This window comes from Myotis yumanensis, unplaced genomic scaffold, assembly GCF_028538775.1.
Source record: "Myotis yumanensis isolate MYYU_CA2020_CCGP unplaced genomic scaffold, mMyoYum1.0.hap1 SCAF_7, whole genome shotgun sequence".
In the NCBI taxonomy this organism is placed as follows: Eukaryota; Metazoa; Chordata; class Mammalia; order Chiroptera; family Vespertilionidae; genus Myotis; species Myotis yumanensis.
Window position 1 is genome coordinate 17,113,356 of NW_027223758.1, and position 27,946 is coordinate 17,141,301.

At 46.1% G+C, this 27,946-nt stretch overlaps 1 protein-coding gene across 2 annotated transcripts in view; it reads right to left on the reverse strand.

Annotated features, from left to right (window-relative positions):
* The window catches only part of SLC24A3 (solute carrier family 24 member 3), a 461,550-nt gene that overhangs the window by 46,410 nt on the left and 387,194 nt on the right, over positions 1-27,946 (reverse strand). For both annotated transcript variants that reach the window (XM_070419848.1, XM_070419850.1), the window contains exons 7-8: positions 12,979-13,053; positions 3,728-3,753 (exon numbers count right to left, since the gene is read on the reverse strand). In XM_070419848.1, coding sequence (XP_070275949.1) covers positions 3,728-3,753; positions 12,979-13,053 — 101 coding nt within the window. The remainder of the gene's footprint in view (positions 1-3,727; positions 3,754-12,978; positions 13,054-27,946) is intronic.

Here is a 27,946-nt window from a genome sequence, read left to right on the forward strand (position 1 = left end):
AGTAAGGTTCTCTTCTGTCACGGTTCAGGGATGCCCATGACATGGGGGTTCCCTGCTTCTGTTGACATTTCAGGTTTGCCTTGCTGTGCCCAGATTCAGGGCTCACCCAGGGCTCCCCTACAAAATGCACCGGGTTCTCTGAGGCCTCTGTGCTGCCACATCTCCCATTCATTCCCTCTGCTTCTGGGCCCGATTGAGTGTCTGATGATCAAGTTTTGGCTCAATGCTCTTGGGGTCCCTCCCCGTGTCCTGTGCATGTCTCCAAATGACTCTTAATTACATGTCACCCATCTGCCTCCCCTCTAGCCCAGAGAGCTCAAGAGTTGGGTTCTGTGTTGTGTCTAGTTCTGGAATAGAGCCTGGCACCCGGGAGGTGCTCAGGGAACAGCTGTGGAATTGACTGACTCTGCCTGCAGACCTCTAAAAGCTCACAGCTCTCCTCTCCCTCCTCCCCAGGATGCCCTTCTCCACCTGCTTCTGAACACAGCCCACCCGCTGTCCTCGGAGGACCTGGTGGTATGATCTGGGTTTGTTTCTTCCCTTCCCCCAAACTTTTGTTTTGAGCCACCTTCAACTGGCCCTGATTCTCCTGCCAAAGAATGTTCTTTCCGTGTTGGAGGGCCAGTCCCTGTTCTTGCCTGGGAGGCATGGCTCCACTTCCCTAACTATGGTCCAGAACAGCGCAGGCTGGTCTCCACATGACACAGGTGGACAGTCTCTAGGTTGTGTTCTCAGGCTCTCCTTTCTCTCCCTAAGTCACAACATGAGGCTCAGAAAGGAAATGAAAATACCACCCTGGATCCTGTCATTTTCTTGTTAGACCTTCAGACTCACTGAAGCCACAGTTTGGATTCCTTCTGGCAACATCGTGGGCCTTGCTGAGCCATCATCATGGATTCATGGGCCTTGCTCTTCAGGCTGAACATACATCCTAACAGGTGGATGCTTTGTACTTTAAATGTCTTTTGCGGCAGGTACATAACTAGAAAGCACATAACAGATACTCCCCTGCCTTTTGCCTGCAAATCAAACCCCACTATGTTGAGGCAGCAACCCTTCAATCTCAAGGAGGGTGGGCCCAGTCCCAGGATAAATAATGATTTGTCTAAAATTATAATTCCATTCTCCCTGTTCACTTATTGGTCAAGGCAGACCCAACTGTGACCAAAGAGATGCAAGGTAGACATAGCACCTTCCTCCTTCTTGCCTTCAATCCAAACTTGATGGCTGGACCTGCAGCAGCCCTTTTGGGACCATAGGAAAAGGCCAAGAGAAAAGTAGAGCCACTGCCCACCCGCATCTGGGGTACTTGCTATGTAAGAAACACAAACCAGCATTTCTTTAATCAGCTGTTGCTGGTTTTTCCTGTTACTGCTACTAAAAGCCTTCTGAGTACCACCTGTCAGCTAAGTATGGCTCACTGCAGGCTGCCACCTCAGAGCAGTGAAGGAACCTCAACTGTGTAGGATGGTGGTACCTTGTCCTTGTGTATTTGTATTTGACGAGGTTCATTTCTTCCTAAAGAGAACTCTAGTTTCAAATTAAACACAAATGAAGTTCATTTCCTTCTGCAGATTTGGGGTAGATTGGTTACCTTCCTTGAAACTTCTAGACAGGCTGGGAGGTTCTGCAACAAGGAATGGAATTCACTGTTTGACGTATCACTGAAATATGACTGTGCTTTCATTGCACAGATTGAAGAATCTGGCTTGAAAGGGAGACATCAACTCTCAGACACACCCTCTCAGCAAAATAAATGCTCATGGTTGGCTGGGTAATAAGGGCTGAGGTGTGGACAGTGACAACTATCTTAAAGTGCAATATAATTTGCTCTCATATGAGGAGCTGGAATCCCTGGAATTCCCAAAGCAGTTATGGGCCAGTAGCGCAGACATGAACTTCTCAGCCTCACTCACGTGAAAAATGTTCTTCACCAGCCCATCCACATAATAACAGTAATAGGCTGGCATCTGGAAATAATGTTGTGGTGCCATGAAAGCCTCCCTACTTCTTTCCTGAAGCTATGCCTGTGCATGAGTTATAATGCGAACCCACTCCAGGCTGAAGAAAACACACTGGGAATTTGCAACTCACTTATCTGTGGCCTCCCATCCCCTTCCTCATGATGCCACGTACAGCAGCCTTGCTGCAAGGCTCCGAGTTCTACCTGAGGATGGGGTCACCTGACATCACAGGGGGGTCAGCCCCGGGAATGAAGAGGAAATAGATGGTCTCTTTCTTGCTCCATCCCATCTGAAATATCTGGAAAAATGTCTTGAGGGCAAGGACTGAAACAGGCTTCGCATGAACCCTGCTTTCATCTCCCCTCCATGGTGGCCATCAGCAAGGCCAGGGAGATGCAGCAAAGAGAGCTCCTTAAGACCGACAGACAGCAGACCCCTCCCGAATCTCCTTTCTGAAGGATTCCCACACAAAGGCAGCAGAAACATTTCTGAGATCGACTGTGACAGCAGCAACACTGAGAAACATGTGAGCACTGTTTGCTAAGGCAGAGCGGTGGCTGTGCTGACCCTGCCATCAGTTGCAGTGAGAATCTTTTGCAAGGACGTAGGGGGAAATGTCACCCCTGCATCTGGTGACCATGTCCAGATGGGTCCCATGAGAAGGTTCTCCCTGACTTATTGATCTCTGACCTGATGTGCTCCTGGGTGTCTCAATCCCTTTCAGCCTATTGATCACTGTTACTCAAAGAGGACCTCCTTCTTATCTTTTATGGGTCAATATAGAGGTTATGTATGTGTCTTAAAGCAAGTTTTCCAAGCTATCTCCTCCTCACCCTTCCTGGACAGAGAAGAGTGTTGGCAAAAGTATCTTAATGCCCTGACCTAGCGTATAACATTTTCTATCAATGTGACCAGTTCTCCCTGCCCCCACTTCCAAATTCTGAAAGTCACAGAGATACTCCAGGACACAGAGATGTCACTCTAACAAAGCATTCCCACCCATTTTGCTGGGAGGGGAGCCTGGCAAACTCTGTGCTTTGTTTTCTAGTTCATTCTCAGCTTTAAATAACACAGTACCACCCCTACCTATTCCTAAGATGTTATTTCACATTACTCTACTTCTATAGATTGAATGTTTAAAAAATAACAAGAATGCACAATACACCCAATTTCCATTTCCATTTCAAACAGATTTGACTTGCTCAGAACCCATCTCAAAAATGGGGATATGGAGAGTTGGCCCAAATACAAATGTTCCCAGGTATTTAATTTGGGCAATTTTTAAAAAAATCTATCCAAAGCAAAACCCGCTGACTTTTCAGAGCTCTCAGATCTTCTGAAATGTCAGGCAGAACTTTCATGGGTTGGAGGTCACTGAAGCGCCTCCACCTCTGGGTTCTGAGGAGGTAGGTGGAATATGCCAACAAGGTCTGGACACAAGTTGGAAAGATTAGTCAAGTCTTAACTACGGCACAGCCAACGCCTGAGTGCAGAAAGGCTCAGCTAAGTCACGCATCTAACCTGGAGGACGAAGACACGGGATATTAGGAGTGGAAACCCACCACCCAGCCCACGACAAGACCTCTGCTCTGTGCGGCTAATGTAATTCCTTTCTGGAAGTGGACAGAGGGTTCCCGAGAAACGCTAGCTGTTCCAAACTGTCATGACATGTCCCTTTCTTCCTTAAACCCTGAATCTGGTCTCCCATATATTCGGCTCTGCAACATAACAAGGAACGTTGGAAGGGAAACAGAGGTACTTACCAGGAAACTTGTTCATCGTAAATGAACTGTGGGGGAAAAAAGTATAGATTAGACACGCACATGTGCACGCATGCCCAAACACCCATGCTTTACGACGGGCTGCCCTTGCTGCTGGCTTGGTAAGAATTGGGGTGGGGCTGGCCTGGCACACGAAGCCTGTGGGCAAGCTCCCCTCTCTGCTGGTTTAGTCTGTGGCTAGTGTTGGTGGGAGGAGGTGCTGTTGGCAGACTGGCGTGGACACGATGGGGAGGAGAGAAGCAATAGGTCATCCCGTCCTTCCTGCAATTTCTGTCCAACCATGGATTGTGAGGGAAGCATGACCGGCCTGCTGTGTAGAGCAGGATGCACTGTAGAATTTTACGTCTGGAAGGGATGTAGGCGCTTGGCAGGGGCTCGCACACACCCGCCACTCTGGGCCACCTGTGAGATGCATGCGTGCCTCTGTGCACTGTACAGCGCCTTCAAGCTTTTACGCAAACATCTGGAATTCTTTGTACTCAGCACCTCTCTTTCAGTTGACCTATATCCTTAGAAGAATTTACTTTCAAAGGAAACTTTACATCACAGCCAGAAGCAGAGAATCAGCACCAGGTGCCACCACGTGCAGAGGGGAAAAATAAATGCGTGGCAACAGTGACTGCAATCCTGGCTGCCCAGGCTCTGGGTCACAGGCCTGCCCTTTTGTTGAAGAAGGAGGTTAGCAAGGGTTGAGCAGTGGAAGACACACAAGTACCAAGTAGAGACTTCTGACCAGTTAGTTAGGATCCAAAGAGAATACATAATAGGATTGCATTGATTTAAGCCCTAGACCAGGGGTGTGCAAACTTTTTGACTCGAGGGCCACAATGGGTTCTTAAACTGGACCGGAGGGCCAGAACAAAAGCATGGATGGAGTGTTTGTGTGAACTAATATAAATTCAAAGTAAACATCATTACATAAAAGGGTATGATTTTTTTATTTTATTTTATTCATTTCAAAAGGGGCCGGATCCGGCCCATGGGCCGTAGTTTGCCCACAGCTGCCCTAGACCATATATCATCTAAAATCATTTCTCCTTTTGGGGCAAAAAAACCCCCCAAAACAAAACAAAAGCAAAAAAACAAAAAAACTGGTATAATTTAAGTCCTTTGATTTCGACAGGAAAATTGAGTCACAGAGAACATGAAACATTGTCTTGGGGTTGCTGAATTGGCTGCGGCGTTCATTCTAGAACTCAGACCTGGCTGCTAACGCAGTGTGCTCCACCTGACTTATTTGCCCAGACAGCACATTGCTGAGACGAAATGGGTGCACCCATCCTTCCTTCAAGCAGGAGCCGAGGGCTGGTCGCAGCTCTTCCTTCCTACACTCACTGACATGACTGCCTGGAGTGTGATCACGTCTGAGTGGCTTTTCGCTCAGGGGCAGTGGCCAATGGGAACTCCAAGGTAGACAACTGCAGGACAGTCTGGGTGCACAGTGTCATTACTGCAGGGAGATGATGAACTCAGCTTGTGATGTGGGCCTGGCTTCTGTCCCCAGCGACTACAGCGACCATCCGTTGTGAGATGCAGAGGAAACCAACACAAAGACGTGCAGGGTACAGAGCAGAAGCACGTCAGAGGACCCTCCTCCAAGGACCCCGGAAGTGCAGAGAGAGGGGTGAGGAGAAACGGGCACACTCATTTGCAACTCACTCTTCCTCAGAGACATGGGAAGAGATGTTGGCTCCGCCAGGTCGGTGACTCTGGTCGTTGTGATCAGTGTCAACAGAGTGACACTGGATGAAAGTGTCAAACTGGAATGGGAAGGGGACTAAGGGGATGAAAGAAGCAATGGTGCGGCCTGGGCTGGATGGTTTAGGATCCGCTCTCTCTGGAAGGCGGTCACGGATGCTTCTGTATAATCGCTAGCTTTAAAAGAATTGCTTTCAAGAAATCACGGAACAGAACCAACAATTTAAGTTGGAAAATGTTTTCTATTAATTGAAGTTAATTCAATATCAGTCTTAAGGAGTGGGCTGGAACAATCAATTCATAGCCACTTAGAAGGGCACTGGATGCTGGCACAGGGTTTATTAGAGCACCAATTTGATTTTCATCTCTCAGGGAAGGCAGGCCATCCTCTATAGTAGGAAAGTAGCTTTTAGGAAGCCCTTATTATGTGTGATTTGACTGACATGGGGGCACAGAGCAATACATCTTTAGCTGTTCTTTCAAGGATCATATCAATAAAAAAAAAAAAATCAGAATGGGCTTAATTGTACAATGGATCCCAAACCGAGGACAGAATTTATGGGAGAACCATAAATCATAGAAACAGCGGGGCAAATCTGGACAACATAGGACAAGATACACAATTAAGGATGGAGCGTCCTGGGCCTGACGTCCAGGTAATACCTGTGGCCGGGGGAGTGATGGGGGAATATGGTTCAGAGAGGCGGACAGAGGAAGAGAAATGCAGATGATCTCGCTAGAGTACTAACAAGTGGTGCAATCAGGAGTCCTCCAAGTAACAGATGCAGCCATGTCTCCCCCCTGACTACTCAGCCAGGAGGCCTTAGCTGCCCTGTAGCTAATAAGCACACAGTGTGGTTGTTACCCCATTACTTTAAGAGAACTGGATAAAAAGAGAGAGAGGACTCAAAAAAGAACAGTCAAATGGATAAAAGGAACTAGAAACCCGGCCTTTATGGAAATCTAAATGGAAATTGGCTTGTTTATGGTGAGAGAGGAGGTGGAAGGTGAGTTATGAGCCGCCTCCGAGCATCAGATGATCGTCATTCAAAGGCTGAAAATGAGGACATCGGCACTGGTCACAGAGTGTCCCCCCAGGCGAGTACATCCTTCAGAAGTGTTGGAATCAGCCTGTCTGAAAACTCTTAAAATGACAAGGGCAGGAGACTATCCCTTGATGCTGCTGATGGTTAAGGAATGAATTGGTTATGCCTTACAGATTTCATTTGATTCTTTTAAGACAAATGTTGCATATACTTTTGTATCATCATGCTCTCTCTGTGAGTAAAAGAAGACAAAGTAACTTCCCCCATCCCTTCCAGCGGTATTACTAGGGTAGGAGACAACCCGAAATCAATTTTATGTCCTGTCTGAAACAAGAAACCGCGCCCCAGTTCCACCCAGTGACCACTAGATGGCGATCGCATCACAGCCCTCAGGCTTGTCTCTCTGCCAAGGCAGCGAGGTTTGAAATGAAGTCAGTCCAAGTCCATTAAATCTCCTGGAAGGAGGGCAAACACCTCAAGGCAGACAGCCTCCTGAGGGGCCTTCAGCAAACCCACTGCTGTCGCAGGGCAAGGTGAGGTTCTGGAGGCAGCTCCTGCCTGGTGCTCTGAACTGGGGACAGGCGGGTCCCTCATCTTATGCCAACGCTCATTCCCCTGATGCCTTGAGGTTGAGGGACCAGCTGGGTCCCTTCAGAACTGACCCACTCTTTTCCCAGTCGGAGTTTTGAAAACAGGCCTTGGGAAAGCAGCTCTGTGAGCTCTGCTGGGGGGCGTTTGGGGCCAGGCAACTGGGTCCGCCCGCTGTGGCCACACGTGGGCAGTGCTGACTGCTATCTGGGTCCCAGCTTTGCTGCGCATGGCTGGTCAGAGCACCTGCTCTCTGACCCACCCGTGGTTCCTCCAAAGCCTCTTTTGGCTTCGCCCAGAGCTTTGCACGTGTTCCACAGATGAATTAAATGGGAACACACAGGAGTGCATTTCTCTTTTCCTCCGGGCGTCAGAGAAACAATTGGGTTCCATGGAAACGAGATTTTCAGACCTGGTATCTGCTCTAGAAGTCTTCCAAGAGAGATGGGCCACCATCAGGCAGGTGGATCCGTGGATGTTAGAACACCCCAGGGAACTGCTAAGGGAGTGGCACATTCAAGATGGCACAGTAGGGAAAAGACGATCCAGGATTCGCCCAGGTGAGTGAGCAGGAGTGGAGAGGCCGGCCGGGCTCTGTGCAGGGCGGCAGGTGGCTGTCCCTGTGGTGCACGCCACCCCTGGTTTTGCTCACTGTAAGCTGTAACCATGGAGCAGGACGGCTGCATTGCTGAAGCTGAGATTGCGTAACTGGTATTATAATCACTGGCGCCGTTAGAATTTTAAGCACTGAAAATAATAGAAATCGACGCCATCATTCTCTTTCAAGAGACCGAAACCTTGAAAATCTCCTCTCTTTTGCTGGAAATAAAACTGTCCCTCCCGCCCTCCCCTCCCCCCAGACTCCACCCACGACAGCATGGAGACACCCTCAGATGTGCCCAAATGGAGTCCTGACTTCCTCAGCTTCAGGGCCCAGGGGTGTAGACAGCTTAGCCAATGCGATTCCATTTGAGGAGGAATCAGATGGAATACGCCGGGAAGCTGCTGCTATGCACCGAGATGGTTTACACTGGAAGGTTAAAGGGTGTTGGGAGTTGGGCCATTAGCACCTCTGGCAGGCAGACTTGACAGCGATGGGGCTGCAGGAGGCTCAGAGGGTGATGAGCCAGAGGCGCAGGGCCATGGAGGCCAGGGGGGTTAAGGATGACCATCCACGTGACCATAAGATGTCTCTCTCTCAAAGAAAGGCCAAGATGAGAACATTTCTGGATGGTGTTACATTAGGTGAAAGGGTTCCAGGAGGGGGGTGGTGGACGCTCTTTTCTTCCATCTAAAAACCCAAGGGTAAGTGCCGCAGACATACTTCTCTGGGGCGGATTGCATGGTAGCTGAGGCAACATCAGAGACAGAAAGGCAGATTTTATCGGAGAGAAAATCCGAATTCTTTGCCGGGGTGGTGTAGATGTATCATCTTAGACACCTGCTCTGGTAAACCTGACCTTTTGGCAAATGCCTGAATTTCTGGAGCCTCGGTTTTGTCATCTCTGAAATGGGACTCGTGTAGTTGCTAGCTTGTATTGTCAGGAGTATTGAACTGGGAAATCGTCAATAGACCTAACAGAGCTCTCAATCCTGTATTAAGTATGGAGGCTATGCTTGTTAACACTTACAGATGCTGTGACAATGTAGGTCTATTTTCTATGGGAGAATTTGCTCTCTAACAACTGTGCTATCCAGTATGATGGGCACTAGTCACCTATGGCTACTAAAATGTAAATGAATTAAATCAACACGTTAGGCCTGTGTCTCACTAGCAGCATTTTGAGAGCTCAGTAGCCACATGCCTATTGGCTACCATGCTGGACTGTGCTGCTAGGCCACCTCTGGCAGTCACTTGAATCATCTCTCTTTGTCCCCACAGAATCCTCTCCAGAGGGGAGATTGCAATGAGCCCTCTGGGGGGGGGGGGGGAGAGAAAGAGAGAGAGAGAGAGAGAGGAGTGTCACCTCAAATGAGCCTCACTGCTGTGCCGTATCTTGCTCCAGCAGCCCTGATGGCCTCCCAACTGGTGCTAATGGCTCACCTGGCCCTTCTCCAGGGAGACAGCACTCCCCAGTCTGGATCCCCGTGACCCTGTCCAAGTTATCCTGAAGCTGTCTGAGGCCTATGGACTCCACGGAGGTTTCCCTCCTCTTGAGACCCACGTCCCCAGTCTCAAAGCAGAGATGAAGGGTAAAAATAAAGTATTCCTTTTAGGGCAGCTGTTAGACCGAGGATGTAATGAATCATTTGCATTTATGTAAATTGCATGATTATGTAAATTACAGTAACATTTCAATAAGAGAGACTGCGGGGCCTGCTAGAATTTGGAGCAAGGATAGGAGTCGGGGCTGGAGCTGTCTGTGGTGAAAGTGCAAGTGGGGAGTTACGGGGGAGGGAGAGAAGCAGCAGGAGGGTCCCTGAGGATGAGGAGACTATTTACTGGGTAGATGCACGAAGGGACATACTCAAAGAGCCCAGAATACTCCCAGGTCTGAAAGGTGAGACTTCTCTTCTAGAGAACACGGTCATGGTTCTGCCACATCCTGCTTCTCCAGGGCCGGAAGCTTCCCTGCAGAGAACGTCATCAGGACTAAAGAGGAAAGGCTCCGAGGCATGCACTGTCCATTTGTGAAATTATAACTGCTTTAGACAATACCATCTTCTTAAATTCTTCCCTCTCTCCCTAAAAACCAACAGTGAGCACAGCAGAAAACAGCACAGAGCAGCTACCTAAGTGAACTGAGTCCCCTTGTCTCGAAGTGAGCTGTTAAGCTCTGCTGGTTTCAGAATGCATGCACTTGCCGTACTCTCATGGTTTTCCTTCTTGGCTGGGTCCATCTGTGTCAATTTCCGTTTTAGCTGTTTTAGGATTCAGGTAGCACCGACTCCATTGGCACCCTCCTGGCCCAGTGGCCATGAGCATCCCTGGAGAAGTTATCTTTCCAGCTTTTTGGATCCTAGGCCCTGCAGATTGTCCTCCAGGCTCCTCTGCTGGGCCTGAAAGACTGCTCCCAGGGACATAGATAAAAGTGGCATCTGGTCTCATTTAGTCCAGACTTGCCCTCTGGGTAAACTCACTCTTCATTGTATCACCTCAGGGGACCGGCAGTCCAGTCTTCTGAACAGTTCAGAACCATAAAAAGGGGAAGAAGGGGTTGGGGAACCCTAATTGTTAAAATAAATTGTTCAGGTGATTGGTAATTATTTGTGGATAGAAAAAAAGGCTTTTAAATACAGGAATTTTAAATGCCCACGGCAGGGTCCTGTAGAGAAGCTTAATATTATATAAGGAAGGCCAGAAGGAAAGTGATTTTGTCACCATGACATTAGGGGAACACAGAAAGAGGAGGCCAGGAAACCTTGACAAAAAGACACAGTGTGCGTGAGCAGCAGCAGCACAGTGCTGGGCATGGGACAGAGTTGGGGATACTGAGGAACCTCCATTGCCAAGTGCCACTAAGCACTGTCTTCTGGGTATAAGACTTATAACTTTCATGCTGGTTTTAAGTTTCATGTGATAATGACCCCGGGAATGGGCAGCAGTCAGAAATCCACTATGCCTTGCTTTTGAGAATCTCAAAGTTTACTCTAGAAATGGTCATGGCCATGCAACAGCCAGCTATCTGGCTATCCAGGTCTCTGGAGGAAATGGTGTCCAATGGTATTTGAAGTTCAGTTTCTCAAAGTGCAGTGTGGTGCTAGCAGCAGAATCACCTGGGGATGGGGAGAGGGTCCCGGGTAAAGTGCAAATTCCTGGGTCCTGTCCCAGAACCGCTGGATTAAAACCTCCGGGTGTGCATTTGAGTAAGCACGCTGGGCACGTCCGGGGCACACTGAAGTTGGAGGAGTGCCAGTTAAAGTACCAAGAACCAAGCCCAAGCCCTGAGGACCCGAACTTGCCTTTCCCCATTTCGTCCTAACAGGGAGAAATGTAATTTTTCTCAAAACACAAAACTCTTGATATCTGGTCTTTAAACACAGTTCACCTTCAGGGAACTTCCAGGAAGTGCTTGCTTTTGCACATTGTTGCCATGAGGGGGGATGCAGAGCTGCCGGCAGCTTGAGTGTCTGCTCAGCTCTGCCATTCACCCCCTCACATGGGGGCCCAAAGCCCTCGCTCCAGCGAATGGCACCTGCAGCCTGAAGCCGCAAAACGGCTTTACTTCCTCACTTAACACATCATTAGCAACAAGTACTTCTGTTTCATCTCGGACGTGTCAGGATGAATTGTACAGAACACAAGTTATTTCACACGCAGACCAGGAGGCGTCAATGCTGAAAACTGAGAACGAAGCTGAGGCCAGCACGGCTGCTTTGGGGAGTGGACATTGCCAGGTCTGTGCTCCTGGCCACGTTGGCCAGGGCTGTTGGTCTCATCACCTTGTCTTTCTGAGCGTGGTCATCTCTTTCTGGAATTCAGCAAACGTAGAAAGCTGCATTCCTTACACCATCCCCTAACCATGCTCTTTAAAAAAGTAACTTTCAGAAATATCCTAAAATACCCCAAGACAGAAGAGCACATTGCAAGTGATCAGCGCAGTTCCTGCACCTCTGCGGGGAGTGTCAGACAGGTCTGGGCGCGGGGAGCAGAAGAGTCTTCTAGAATTGGGGTGCTCATACCTTTTCCATGGGTTATAATTGAGAACAAGAACACAGAGTCAAGTGTGTCCTTAGGTCTCCTAACCAGGGGCTCAACAGCGTCTTCAGGTCCCACGTGAGGTCTCCTTCAGGTGGGTCTCACGCTCCCCATTATCAATGGCCCTGGAATGAGGGGACTTGGCTCTAACCCAAGACCTTCACTGTGATCCGTAGGTAAGAAAACCATGACCCGGAGAGATTGATTTCTCCAGGGACACTGGAGCTGGTAAGGGCGGGGGAGGGGGGGGACCAGAATTAGAAGTTAGATCTCCCAACTCCCATTTCAATTCTTTCTGACTTGCCAGCCTTCTCTGGGACAGCATGGTTGCCACACTGAGGGGTTTGGTTTGTCCCCACAGCAGACATAGAGCCACTGACCATTGAAACAGGGACCCATTGCCAGGTGTTCTTTGTGAAGATACCACTTGGGATGGATTGGGGGGAGCGGTAAGAGGAGGGGGGCAGCAACACTACTCATTGCGACACTGACCTGGGATGATCTGCTCAGGCCGGAGATGTAAAAAGCCTCAACTAATGGGTTAAGGAGAACACACTGGGGAGATTTTTGCAAGATGAAGATCCACAGGACAAGTAAGCCAAACAAGCATAGTGGAGGTGAGGGAAAGGTGGGTATAATCATTCCCGGGGTGGGTGGCAGGATAGGAATGGGGGCAGAGACATAGGAAGAGGGCCGGTCTTGGAAAATCGTTGTCAGTTTAGAGACATGTTGAGTTTGGCGGATGAAGACGTGTAGTAGAGAGTTTGCTAATCCATGGCTGAATCTCAGGGAGTTGCCACTGTTAAGAGCACAGCGTAGGGGTGTCCGCACAAAGGTGTTAATGGCGACGGGCGCTGTGGGAAGAGCAGGGCAGTCCTGGGAGAGCGTACCGAGTGAGAGGGAGAAGTAAGGTCCAGATCCAGGGACGCTGGCGATGAAGGGAGTTACAGAGGAGCCCGTGAGGAAAGTGAGCGAGAACGTCAGGGGATCACAGAAAAACAGCAGGGGCTCTCATGCAACCAGATAACCACAGGTGACGCTCCTATTCTGAGCTCCAACTATCAGGCGAGGGGTGCTGGCTGATCAAAGTAGCTGGAAGAGAGAAAGACCGTCTCCAGGCATACACATCCGTTCGCTCATCTATCACCAGGCACCTCAAACCTGCTCCATGCAGAGGAGCCGCACATAACCCTGAGTGGCAGGAAGGGTGGTCGGGAGCTCAATGTAAGGGAATTCAGGCGAGGTGTCCCCCACACACTTACCACGATGAGTGCGACCACAGACAGCGTGTAGTAAATCGAATCCCTCAGCAGGCACCAGGAGGACAGAGCCACAACCTGAAGGAAAAGGGGGGAAAGACAGTAAGAAGCAGGACAACCAACTGTGCAAAGGAGAAAACTTGGCTAGTATTTCTCTCTCCTGTCCTCGACCAGTCAGTCTGCCAGTCAATATGAATTTATTGAAGATCGTTAGGTGTATCAGTCTGGACCTTCTGGAAAGCACACGCCAAGATGGGATTACACCTGCCACACTTTTACTAGGGGATCAGCCCGTGAGAGAAAATGGGGAAGCAGTCAGGCAAGCTGGGAGTGCCACCCAACATGGCTCGGATCTGACGTGTAAAGGAGAGTGGGAAGGTTGGGTGGATGCATTGCAGGCGGCAGGGCAGTCTGAAGAGGGTTCAGAAAGACTGAGGGGGACCTTTGGTGCACAGCCACCTGTCAGAGGAGTCCCGTGTTTCCCAGGAGCCAGTCAGCCCTAGCATCCCTAATGTCCCATAAGGCGATGGGATCAGCAATCTTACCCCGTGTCCTTTGTCAACACTCTAACATCTGCCACAGCCCGAGCTCCTGTGTGGAATGAAGACCCAAAGCTGTCCTTCAGAAGGGACATGGGCAAGCCCGATGGGCACTCCTCTCCTGGCACTCTATTCTCATCTCTATTACATGTCTAGCCTCGTTGGCACTTGACCCCTGGTTTAGTCAGAAGTTTGAAAGGTCAATTTGCATATTGATCTGGAGAAAATGTGGTCCTTAGGCAGTTCGGAAGTGTCTCTTTAAAGATACCATGGCTCTGCTGAGCCGATGCCGACAGGCAGCTGTGTCCAGACTTCCTTCAAGTGAAGGAGGCCCCTGGGTATGACAAAGGAGAGTGAAGGAGCCAGGGCTGGGCACTGCACAGAGGAGAGAACGGGGGAGGGGAGGGAGCCAGGGGTGCCAGGGTCAGACTTTTATTCTGAAGGAAAAATCATGTCTCCTTGATATGTTCTTCAATATCTCTTTTTGAGGAATATCTACTATTTTTTTTTTTTTTGCTTTGCATGTAGGTCTATGCTGTCAGACCCTCACAAAGGAATTGGGGAGATTCCATAATGCCATGACTTCCTGGGATGTTACTCATAACTTCCTCCAGCCTCCCTAGAAAAGTGTCAACTACCCCTTGGCCACAGGATATAGCTGGCTGCCTTTGAGCTTGGCCTGGTAAGTGAAAAAGGACAAAGCAAATGCCAACACTCAGCTGGACCAATGACAGGCACATGCTGTACCAAAGACAATAGGAAAAAGGGGTTCCAGGGACAAGGCAACCTTTGGTGCCTTTTCTCTCCCTGGCTGCTGTGTCAGTCTATAAAGAAAAGACCAGCAATGTCAAACCCGAGAAGGCTTTCTGGATTCAAATAACATGAGAGCTATGACTTAAATAGAACCATAAATGAATAATGAGTCCCGTCTCTTTCCATTAACACGTTCTTCCACTTGTTATATGAACGCTTAGATATTTTCTGTTGCTAATTTTACCTTGTTAGGTTTCATATTTGCGGATCTAAATTACAGATGATGGGGTTGTCAAGAAGAGGACGGGTGCTACAAAAATCACTTTAGAACAGATATAAAGCATTTTTTTTTACCCTTTTATCATTCTCTCCTTGTATTGTCAACTCTTAGAACCTATGGTCCTCATTCACCAGCCACAGAATGGACTAAACTGGACTATAGTGTTCACTTTCCAGTAGGTCACAAAAGATTGTGAATATTCACTTAATTCATTAAAATTAGACACATGGAGTTAAAACATGTAGCAAGTATAAGTTCCGAATTTCTTTAAAAATATTTTTATTGATTTCAGAGAGGAAGGGAGAGAGAGAGAGAGAGAGAGAGAGAGAGAGAGAGAGAGAGAGAGAGAGAGAAACATTAATGATGAGAGAGAATCATTGATCGGCTGCCTCCTGCATGCCTCACACAGGAGATTGAGCCCACAACCTGGGCATGTGCCCTGACCAGGAATTGAACAGTGACCTCTTGGTTCATAGGTCAACACTCAACTACTGAGCCACACTGGCTGGACAATTCTGAATTTCTTTAAAAAATCACTTGGGCTTTTAGTTTAAGATGGCAGGTTGGACACATATTACTTTTGCTGTTTCTCATTATATCATAGTAAGATTATAGTAAAGGGATTATTTTTAGGGAAAAAAAAAGACATAAACCTGCAAGAAAAAGAACAGAAGAGCTGATTAGAGCAACAAAATTTTGGAAATTGAAAATGAGAAGAACCAATGGTCCTTCAGCTGGAAGTGGGCAAAGCTCTAGATGTGTGGATGAAGGTGAGCCTAAAAACAGGGTAACTGAAAGACTGCTCAAGAACCTAGTGCCCAGACTTCCTCCACCACTGCAAGCAGATGAGTGGCTGCATACCCCACATCTTAACAGAAAACAGGATACCCAGCATTTGCAGAGCAGGAGTTCCAGAAAACAGAGAAATGGAAATAATCAAACAAATAATTCAAGGGAAATTTCCAGAAGTTAAGGATGTGCATTTTCTGAGTAAGAAGAGGGCCCTCTGAGTGTCCAGCTCAATGGGTAAAAAAGTTGTACACCAAGGCATGTCATCAGTAATTTCAGAATATGGGGGCACAGAAAGGTTCTAGGAACTATGAGAGAGAGAGAGAGAGAGAGAGAGAGAGAGGATTATATACAAAGGGTCAAAACCAGAATGGCTTTTTATTTCTGAACAAAAGCACTGGAAGCTAGACGATAATTTTGAAGATATCTGAGAGTCTATGTCCAACCAATTGTTCATTAAAAGTGAGAGAAGATTAAAAAAATAAAAAGAGCTTGTCTCAAAAACTTTACTTTTCATGCATCCCTTCTCAAAAAGCTACTGGAAGATGTGCTCCACTAAAATAAGGGAGTAAACCACTTGTTACATAAAAATGTTACAATAACCCATTATACCAGCTAATAAGAATCCTATATAATAAAGAGGTAATATGCAAATTGACCATCACTCCAATACACAAGATGGCTGCCCCTATGTGAACACAGGATGGCCAGCAGGGGAGGGCAGTTGTGGGTGATCAGGCCAGCAGGGGAGGGCAGTTGAGGGGGACCAGGCCATCAGGGGAGGGAAGTTAGGGGTGACTGGGCCAGCTGGGGAGGGCAGTTGGGGGCAATCAGGCCAGCAGGGGAGCAGTTAGGCATTGATCAGGCCTATAGGGGAGGGCAGTTAGGGGCAATCAGGCTGGCAGGGGAGTGGTTAGGGGGTGATCAGGCTGGCAGGCAGAAGCATTTAGGGGAAATCAGGCAGGCAGGCAGGTGAGTGGTTGGGAGCCGGCAGTTGTGGATTGTGAGAGGGATGTCTGACTGCCCGTTTAGGCCCTATCCTGGTGGGGTCCCAGATTGGAGAGGGTGCAGGCTGGGCTGAGCGACACACACACACACACACACACACACACACCCATGCATGAATTTCGTGCACTGGGCCTCTAGTCTATAATAATAAGTGAGGAAAAACTTCAGAATAGTGAAGGAAGATCCTAAAAAGACAGAAAAAATGAGATTCCAAAATTAAACTTTTCTATCAGGCTTAGAAAATAACCTAGCCCGATTAGAGGTCAGAAGACTCAGAAGTAATAAGACTGAAGGCACAAAATTTATGGAATATCTGAGAATTCTGAACCCATGGAAAGGATACTAGAGGGCTCTGGGAACAGAACATAGAAAACTAAGCAAACAAATGAATAACAAAAAAGGTAATTATAAACCACAGGGAAAACAGACTTGTGCAGGAAAGGAAGATGAATTATTAAGTATTAATGGCTCAGCTATAAATAATGGTCACAGAGTCATAGTAAACTAAGCATAGACTACTGTCTAACCAAATTTATGATATTACTAGTTGGGGAGAATGAAAGAACGGGCAGAAAGGGCAGGTGGGGCTAAAATAGACCTAAATCCTTCTCTTCCATACTGTGAGTTCACTGGAGAATGTCTGAAACTACAAAATCAAGCAATTTCCATCAAAGAAAGTTATTTAGAGATATTGCGCAAGTACCAGCAACAACCAATCTAATGAGAAATATTTGCCTCAGAAGAGTGGGAAATTGATGCTGTGGGGTTGGAAGATGGCTGTGTTTCTGAATAAGCCTTCTAGATCTGATTGCCTCTTTAAACTCTGTGCATATATAACTTTAATAAAAATAAAAACTAAAATAGAAAGAAAGTATGATACAAGTTATCCACTTAGATTTACTGCGTAAAGAAATAACACTTTGCACTAGGTCTAAGATGTGAAGTCTGGATGCATAGTGAAATAGTTTCTCTCTTTATGAACAGAATAGCTTTCAATGTCATCAAATATCAGTTCCAGATTCAGAACCCACACTTAGCAATACCAATTATTTTTTCAATAGAACCAATAAACTAGAGGACAAGTAAGATGGAGTAAAACCAGAGAATTTCTTTACACAGTCCAGAGCTGCAATTTTCAACCTTTTTCATCTCATGGCACACATAAACTAATTACTAAAATTCTGAGGCACACCAAAAAATACATTATCCTTTTTGCCTATATATAAAAAAATAGGTATAATTTTGATTCATTCATACTGGATGGCTATTATTGTGTTGGCTGTAGCCATTTTTCAAATTTGACAATGTAAGGGAAAAAAGGTCAGTGTCCCTGACTAAATAGTCAGATATTGCATGTTTTAAAAATTCTTGAAAATCATTGCTCTATGTTGGCCCACATATGGAAAAGTTGCGGGTTCAATTCCTGGACAAGGACATGTGCTTGGGTTGTAGGTTCATTTCCTGCATGTGGGAGGCAACCAATGAATGTGTCTCACATCAATGTTTCTCTCTCTCCCCCTCCCTCCCTTCCACTCTCTCTAAAAATCAATGGAAAAAATACCCTCAGGTGAGGATTAACAAACAACAACAACAACAAATCACTGCTCTAGAGAGAATTAAAGCATTGGTTTTGTTTGTTTTTTAATTTAAGTTCTTTGTTGTTTAAAATATTACATAAGTCTCCTTTTTCCCCCATTGACCTCTCCTTGGCCACCCCCACCTCCAGCACATGCCCTCAGCCCACCCCCCTCTTGTCTGTGTCCATTGGTTATGCTCATATGCATGCATACAAGTCCTTTGTTTAAAGCGTTGATGATTCTGTGGTCTCTATAGTAAGGGCTATGACCATGACCTCATATCCACCTCTACCTTACCTTTCTGTGACCAGCACTCGCCACAGTGAAAAATATTTCTCTCCTGTACTTTTTTTATTTCTGATTATGGACCTTTCTTTTCTGCATAAAAAGACCCTTTAACATTTCTTGTAAGGCTGGCTTAGTGGTTGTGCACTCCTTACATTTTTGCTTGTTTTGGAAAATCTTTATCTCTCCTCAGATCTGAGTTTGACCTTGCTGGATATAGTATCTTAAGTTGTAAATTCCTTTCTTTCAGCCCTTTAACTATTTCCTGCCATTCCCTTCTGTTCTGTGAAGTTGCTTCTGAGAAATCAGCTGAGAGCCTTATGGGGTTTCCCTTATACGTGACTTGTTTCATTCTGAATGCCTTTAGGATTGTCTCTTTATCTTTATTTTTTGCTATTTTAATTACGATATTCTTGGTGTGGGTCTCTTTGGGTTAATCTTGTTTGGAACGCTCTGTGTTTCCTGAAATGAACCTGGATGCTTATTTCCTTCCCCAGATTAGGAAAGTTTTCAGGTGTTATTTCTTCAAATATTCTTTCTGTCCCTTTCTCTCTCTCTCTCTTCTTCTGGAATTCTTATAATCTGAGTTTATAGGAATGTCAGGGCACTTGATGTTGAGATCTCTTATACTATCCTCATTTTAAAAAATTATTTTTTCATTTTGCTCTTGTGTCTTCCACTCTTCTGTCTTCAGGTCTCCAATTCGTTCTTCTGCATTAACTAAACTGCTGTCTATTCCTTCTAATGTATTCTTCATTTCAGTTATTGTATTCTTCATCTCTGATTGGTTTTTTTTATTACACTTTATATCTCTTTGGTAAAATACTTTCCGAGTTCCTCTATTCTACTCTCAAGTTTGTTGAGCATTCTTATGGCTGTTTTTTATTCAATTCTTTATTAGGAAAATTACTTATTTTCCATTTCATTAGGGTTTTTCTCCAGAGTTTTTTTCTTATTCCTTCATTTGGGGCATATTATTTTGTTTCCCCATTTTGTTTGACTTTTTGTGTTTGGTTATATGAGTTAGATAGAATAGCTATTTCTCCCAATCTTGAAAACATGGTTTCTGTGTACTGTGTTGGATGGTTTTGGCAGGTTGCTTGTAGTTGGAGTGGGTGCTTGCAGTGCCTGGTGTGTCACCTGGTCTCAAGAAGTGGGTTCTGGGTAGGCAGCCTGGTGGCTTCCATTTCCTTGCCCTTCTGATCCAGCAGGACAGCCTTGTATATGCACGTAGCTGCACTTTGCTTAGTTCTGTACCATCTCTGAGTGGTGCAGACCCACAGGCACACAGCAGCACCCCATTCACTCCACACAGGCAGTCCTGCATGCACCCCCTGTTGCTTTAATTGTCCACAACCAGAAAACATATCTGACGCTTTTTTAAAAGTAAGAGGATTCAGAAGGACCATCTTATTCAATCCTACAGCAACCTAATAAGGTGGGCACTGCTTCCCTCATTGGCCAGCAATAGGGGTTTGGCCAAATGGAGGGAGTTGACCAAGATCCTACAACTAATAGTGGGGAGGGGCTGGGTTCTGAATTCAGGAAGTTTGAGTCTCAAGCTCCTGTTCACATATATTAAGCTACAGTGCTCACTGAGGACAAGGATGAAAAGCAGACACCCATTTGTGAGGGCTTCCTGGTGATGTTCTTTTCTCCATGACTTCAAGCTATTTGGCAGCTGTGTTGGAGACAGTAGCCAAAGGAGGAAAGAGTTGAATGTGAGAGACAAAAAAAAGCAGTGACCACAGCTTCCTTTAAAAAATATACTGCTTTAAGGAAATGTAGGGCAAGCAACCAAAGCAGAATAGTTGCCATAGGACCATAGATACAGATATGATTATGGCATGGACATATTTGAAGAGAGAGAGAGAGTCAGTTAAGTAAATCTTAAATTACTCTGTTTAGCTAGATTAGTTAAAAAAGAACACCAACATAACACCAATATAGCTCACCGTTTGGTGGTTGAATGTGTTTTTCCACAAACATGAAAACCCTGCTGCTTGGGGGCTAAGTGGTTCCCTTTGCTTCTCAGCGAAGGGTCTTTCATCTCGAGAAGGAGAGTAGCAACCTTATGACGCAGACCCTGATCATACTTATTGGCAGAGAGGAACATGTTAGCACCTCCACATCAACATGGAGGCTTTTTGGCAACCGTTGGCAGGTGTCCCCCAACCCAGAGCAGGGGGGACATTGATGAGAAGAACATGGTGCTTCCTCAGCTCTTTGCAAAATGGCTCCAAGGAAGACAGACAAGCCATTCTGGTGAAAAGACTAAAAGAAGGGTCCTGGGAGAAAACCAACAGTGAGTAATTCTGCCCTTGACCTCATTAATCAATAATACAGATGGTGCAGATTACAAAGGGCCATCTGCTGGCAAACTCCTCCATAAATTAAAGCCAGAGGCTCGATTTTCCCTCGCTAGCACTAGGAATCCCTCCCAGCTGGGATTTCAACTTCATATTTCTTTTCTATTTCTGGAGTACATTTCACACTTTTTTTCTATTAAATGTGCAGCTTCAGTTTCCTTCTTATAATTCCATTTAGTTTCAGTGTGACACAACGCAAAAAACAAACAAACAAACAAACAAACAAACAAAAAAAACCTCACAAAACAATCCAACAAGAAAACAAAGAGACAAACAAAAAAAATCTGCACACTTCTCAAACAGAGGAAAACATTCTCCTTTATTCTAATGTCGAGTGATAATCTTTTAGAATTGTGACTCCTTCTAAGAGGCTGAAAGTAATTGTTTATGATAAAACAATATATTTTCTGTATATGGATGTGTATTGCAAACCTACGTATAGCTATTTATCCTATATAATAAAAGCCTAATATGCAAATCAACCAACCGGCAGAACGACCAGTTGCTATGATGCGCACTGACCACCAGGGGGCAGATGCTCAATGCAGGGGCTGCCCCCAGCCCGCAGGGACCCCCCATCGCCCTGCCAGTCATCCCGCAGAGGGAGGCAACTGGCGGGGGCAGGGGGTTAGGGGTGGTAGGGACAGCGAGCAGGTGGCACCAGGCTGGCCAAGGCTGGTGCCAGCAGGGGCCCCCCTGATCACCCTGCCGGTCACCCCATAGATCGACCCTGACTGCTGGCCAGACCTACGGACCCTACCCATGCACAAATTTTGTGCACCGGGCCTCTAGTATATGATAATATGATAATATACAAACATAGTATATAGGGTGGGACAAAAGTAGGTTTACAGTTGTATGAGAAATAATACAATAATTAATAAATAATAATACAAGAATAAACTCTGTTTCCCATACTCACAATGGTAACCTACTTTTGCCAAATCCCATATATGGAGATTTATAGTGTATATATAACACAATATAATATATATGATTATTTTTCTTGGTGAAGAACGGAATTTGACATTGCAGGCATTTTAAAAAGCACAAATATCCTCAAAATTGTAAGCAGTTTGCATTTTTTAAAAAAACCACTGAAGCAGTCAGAACACTTTAATAGTTACATGACAGAAAACGTAAACTGCTATAGTCTAAGAGAAATGTTATTTCACACAGATTTCATGGAAAAGGGATTTGAAAAATCATAACATGAGTTTCGTTCCAAGCTTTCGAGCTGACACAGTTTCCATAGCCAATTCTCATCTCAGAGAAGAAAACCACACCATGTGTAGCAAGGATGGGGCTTTGGGATGTCCCCCTAGAACCCGAGTCACAGTCACAGTGGCCCTAGGGTTCAGAACAGGTAGGGTCTGACTTGCGTTTCCCTCCGACGGGGAAGTCTTGGCACTACTGTCTGCTCTTTATTCAAGGACACCTTTTAAATCCTCCGATCCTGGGAAAATTCTCTAAAATACAAATGGCTCCTACTTTCTACACGTTTTCTGTCAGAAATGCAGGGTAATAGTCAGGCCACGTAAAAAGACCACCACATGCTTTTGCAAAATACGATGAACTTCTGCTTATTAATCTTCACAAACATGCAAATGAGTTCACGTTTGTAATTTTATTTTTCGAAGAAATCACATTTTGAGTTCTAGTTTTATGTGAAGAAAACAAGTGACAAGTGAACAAGCTGCTGCTGGAGAGATACTTAAAACCGAGGCCCCATCGGGACAGTGGAGATGTACAGATGTTGATCCCTTGACTGCTCTTCATTGATCGTGCTGAACAACCACCACAGACGCTCATAATGGCCCGGCGTGCTCGGGACTCAGAGTGCCTTCTCCATCTTCCAAAACATTATGTGCTGTCGTTTTCATGCTAAATGTAAACATCGCCTGCTAGGTCTTCACAATTCAGTAGCTCAGAGTGTCCTTGTACATGTCACAGGGGGTCAGCTCTGCCTTAGGGAAGAAACGCTGTACTGTGGCCTGCCATGGTCCTGGGGACTCCGCCTCTCACTCTGGGAGGACGGTCTACTTTCACTGACAGGCATTGCTGCACCAGCACTCAGCACCCAGCACCTAGGACTGCATTGAGCAGCACTAGTTACCAGCATTGGGTACGAGCCTGTTGAGTAAATGTAAGGTATTTAGGGTAATTTCAAGTAACGGATATGTTAGCTTGGACTCCTCTAGAAACTGAGCCTGAGGCACATGGCTTATTTGGGAGGTCATTCTAGGAAACATTGTTAGGGGGTGGGGGAAATGAGGCAGGAACAATAGCAAGTTACAGCAGGGTAACTGGGGTGCAATCTTGGTGGGGAGCTTTGGGAGATCACGTAGAACATGCAGCTCTCCTTGTCTCACCCAACTGGAGGGGAAGCTGGGATTTTTAAAAAAATATATTTTTTATTGGTTTCAGAGAGGAAGAGGGGGGAGAGAGAGATAGAAATATCAATGATGAGAGAGAATCATTGATTGGCTGCCCCCTGCACGCCCACTACTGGGGATTGAGCCTGCAACCCAGGCATATGCCTTTGACCTGGGGCCCTTCAGTCCACAGGCTGACGCTCTATCCACTGAGCCAAATGGGCTAGGGCAGAGCTGGGGTATTTACCCACCCACTCCCACTCATTGGTTGAGGGCTGCACCCGGAGTTTTAATTCCCTGGCACTTGCTGTCCCAGGGGCAGTGACTAATGAGAACCCTCAGGCAGAGAAACGCAGGTTCTGGCAATTGGAGTCAGGCCAGTTGGAAGTGAAATGGTAAGGGTGATGGTCACAGGTGGGGCACAGGCAGTGTCTGTTCTACCCCCAGACATGGGTTTACACAGTAATCCAATAATCAGATAATTCCCCCCCTTATTCTCCAGCTCCCACCCCAAATTCTGTAAGCTTAAAAATGCAACCCAATCCTCTCTACATAACGTTTGAAAGCAGGACATACTAACTGAGGCTGTTGTAAGTCCAGCATAGTGTCCCCCTCGGACCAGGGGAAGAGTCTGAAAGGGTAGAAGGGCGCCTGGAGGCTAGGACATTTCTGTTTGTTGATCAGGGTCCCAGTCTGGGTGTGCTCAGCTGTGAAACTCATTGAGCTGTACTTAAGTTATGTGCACTTTTCTGAGTATATGTAGTCCTTCAAGAAAAATGTTATTTAAACAAAACAAAAATGCAATTATAAGGTTGGGTGTTAATGTTATTATTACATATTAATTTAAATAGTAACTTAAATTACCCTATCACGACTTGGAGTTGACTTATTCGTACAGTTGCCAGATAAAATACAAGACACCCAGTTAAATTTCAGGGGAACAATCAGTGATTTTAAAATATAAGTCAAACTGCAGCGGGAAGGCCGGGGAGGGTTGGGGGGCAGGAGGGAGGGGGGTAAGAGATCAACCGAAGGACTTGTATGCATGCATATAAGCATAACCAATGGACATAAGACACTGGGGGGTAGGGGAGGCCAGGGGATTGTCAAGGGCGGGGGAAAAAAAAGGACACATATGTAATACTTTAAACAATAAAAAAAGAAAAGAAAAAATAAATAAAATATAAGTATAATCTCAAATATCACCTGGGAAATATATTGGTTGCTTCTCTGAAATGGAAATATAACTGGGTGCTCTGGATTTTCATTTGCTAAATTTGGTTAACCCTACTTATTAGATTTCGGGGATTGGTCAAGAAAACGATTTTGCCTTTCTTTGGATATGCACAAGAGAGGAAGTTTAGTGATTCTGGAGTAAATATTCTTAATATAAAGAAAAAGCTGGACATTTCTATGTTGCCTACTGATCTCATGCTGGATACTGCCTGCTGTTTTATTCTGGTTGTTTGGGCTGCTCAGAGTTTTTCCCCCTTTGTTTCTTGTTAATTGCAACAACTGCCAACATCTACATTGTATTTTTGGGGGGAGGGGGTACTTTCCCACAACACCAAGACAATGTTAGAGGCTTCTCTTGGAAAAGTCTGAAGACCTGGCAGCCTGGGGGTGTTCTGTCACATGGAGCTGTCAGCGGTGCCCTGTGTGGGGAGGACATGCATTCCTCAGGGTGCCACACTCCCCTGTACTCTATTGCCCCCACTTCCAAAGGCCAGAGTCTGCTTACTTTCTGCTATTGTTTTCCTGAGACCTGACCACTTCCCTCATTTATCTGGTAGACCCGGGTCTGCAGGAATATGCATTTGTGGTCCCTCATGTAAAAGAACAACTTTAATCAGTGTTGACAATGCTGAGCACACCAGCTGCCATTTCTTCACAGTCTGTGAAGACACTTTACACATTCAGTGCTATGTGCCCTTTACACTCTATGAAACTGTGTAATAAAAGGCATACGATCAATAAAAAATTACACAGAAACCAATTTATTGAAATCCAGTTATCAAAACTTTTGAGAAATGGAGATATAGTAAATACATGTGTTTCTCTATGACTAAGAGCCAGGAAAATTCCTTATTATAAGAGTTAATCATTTTAACGTAATGATGAATGGAGAGAGAGCCGAAGTTTCTGCAATCACTGTAATACAGTACAAAAGTACCTCACATTTCTATTGGAGACAAAGGCCTAGGTACTGCCAATGTCACTCTGATGTGCTGCCTCATGAATAATGAAATGAAATGTTAAATGTCAGTGGTTAGTAAAAATAAAGATGTATTTTTTTTCTCATCCAGGTTTACAGACCCCCTAATCTAGTTTTTGGAAATGGAAGCCCTGAGGCTCTCGTCCTTAGTTCCTGGCTTTGAGTCATTTAATTAATTGTCCCTCCCTCAGAAAGGGGATGGGAGGGAAGGTGGCTGTCAGTCCATCTGGCTATGGCGATAGCAACTCGGATGGAGAAGGTTGAAATGAAAGGCAAAAACATTGTTTGGGGCTATCTGTAGATTTCAATTTTGTGGACTTTCTGTTTTGTCCATTATCATGGAGAGAAACTCTGTTATATTTATGCAGTTTTCCAGGAAGAACTGAAGTGGCTCACGACATCCTTTCCTATCTCAGCTTGGTAAGTGCAAAATGGGAGCCATTCCTCTGAGGGCTGGAGAGCCGCTCTGCACGACTCGCTATTTACCCTGTGGGCCAGGACAGCTTGGTACAGACACATGATTCCACCTTTGGCCATGGGTTGAGAAAGGGTGAATAGCGATATTAAAATGTTCCTTCTAATTAATTTCCTTTCAATGTTCCATGCACAGGGCCACTAGTCCTATATAATAAAAGCGTAATATGCAAATAGACTGAACGGCAGAACAACTGAACAGCCAATCAAAGTGTAATATGCTAATGATATGCTAACACTGCTCAACCGCTCGCTATGATGTGCACTGACCACCAGGGGGCAGACAGTCAACTGGCTGACCAGTCGCTATGATGTACACTGACCGCCAGGGGGCAGATGCTTTGACCAGTAGGTTAGCTTGCTGCTGGGGACTGGAAACGCTGTGGAGCCCTTCCGTGATCCCTCCCTGGCCCAATCATGCACCGGTGGTGTCCCTCAGCCTGGCCTCAGCCCTCTCACAATCTGGGACCCCTCGGGGGATGTCAGAGAGCCGATTTCAGCACAATCCCAACAGGCCACTCCCCTTGGGAGGGTGCCAGACACAGGGCTCATGGCTGGTGGATGCTGCTGTGGCAGTGCGAAGCTCTCCCGATCGGGACTGATTGGGTGCGAGCCCGCGGCAGGCACAGTGGGGCCAGGATGAGTGGGAGCAGCAGGTAGGAGCTGCAGGTGGCATTGGACGGCGGGTTTTCAGCCTGATCCCTGCAGGCCACCCAGAAGGACCCCACCTGTGCACGAATTCATGCACTTGGCCTCTAGTTGAAATATAAAGAGAAAGAGACTGGTGAGGTGGTCTGTGGCAGTGGGCAGTGGTCTGGACCTGATGTGGGGGGACATGGGCAGCCAGTTAGGATGTTTGCAACTGGGTGTGTTGGAGCTGCAGGTGCAAGTTAGAAGCAATGTGATTATGGGAGTTCCCTCTTCCAATTCTAGCACCAACCCTGCTTCAGCTGCTGGGGAAACCATCCCTTTGCACAATGTATAGCAGGCTGCCAGAAAACTGCTCTCTTCCAAGTTCTCTACTCCAGTATAAAAGAAATGCAAGTCAGAGGGTGCTAAATTTATATTTAAATTTATGCCATTTCAGGTTAGTAGCCAGACAAATGCCGGAAGCAAACATGTCCTCATTTAATTGACCAGAAAACCTAAAAGGACAGTCTCAAGCTGGAGGGATCATTTCGGTGTCCACTATTAAAGGATCTCCAAAATGATGCATGGCTTCTCTGTGTTTGAAGTGTTGCCATATCATGTGAGTTCAGAAATCGCATGGCTAGACCGTGTATGTGAGTTTAAGCTTCTGCAAGTATGACCCTGTAAACTTATACTCACTATTACATTAGAATTTGGTGTCTATAATATTACCAGATGCAGAAACTGATGTTTATTATTTTGTCAGAAAACCAGTAATGAAGAGCTGGGCACCGATGCTCCATTTCCCTCCAGTCCAGTGGTTCTCAACCTTCCTAATGCCGTGACCCTTTAATACAGTTCCTCATGTTGTGGTGACCCCCAATTTCACTGTTACAAATTGAACATAATTAAAGCATAGTGATCAATCACAAAAACAATATGTAATTCTATGTGTTTTCCGATGGTCTTAGGCGACCCATGTGAAAGGGTCGTTTGACCCCCAAAGGGGTCTCACGACCCATGTGAAAGGGTCGTTCGATCCCCAAAGGGGTCTCGACCCACAGGTTGAGAACCGCTGCTCTAGTCTCTCTGAAAAGTAAAATTTTGAAGATACAGGGGAGAGGGAAACAGGAGGGCCTGCTGTGTGTCAGTCCATGGACTTGGATGTAAATTTAGAAGTGTCTATTTCATACTTGGAAGGATCCATGTTTCTCTGGCTTCATCAAGTGAGAGGAGAGGAAATGTGGATTGTGCACCTTTAAAATTAAGATTTCTCTCTACTGTTTGACCAAAAAAAAAAAAAAAAAGGATTTTTGCAATATCAGGAGCTAATGTGACTTATAACAGAGTGAGTGTTCAAAGGAAATGTGGGAGGCCACCACCCGAGGGAGCTCCGTGGGTTGGAAGAAACGCATCTGCCCCCCTCTCAGGGTGGATGCAGAGTCACACTCTGCTCTCAGGAGCGTGCAGTGATACTGAAAACACTGGTTGCTATGTCTGTGTGGCTCATCCGGCCCCAGTTCTTCTGTCGCGCAATCTATTTTAAGTAATTCCTGTGACTCAGGTGGGGACAGCAGGTGATGTGCATGAATCAATTCTGCAGCCAGGGCAAACAGCACAACAAAAACCCTTTCCCCAAAGAGCCAGTTAGTTTTGAGCCCAGAGCATGGAGAGAGC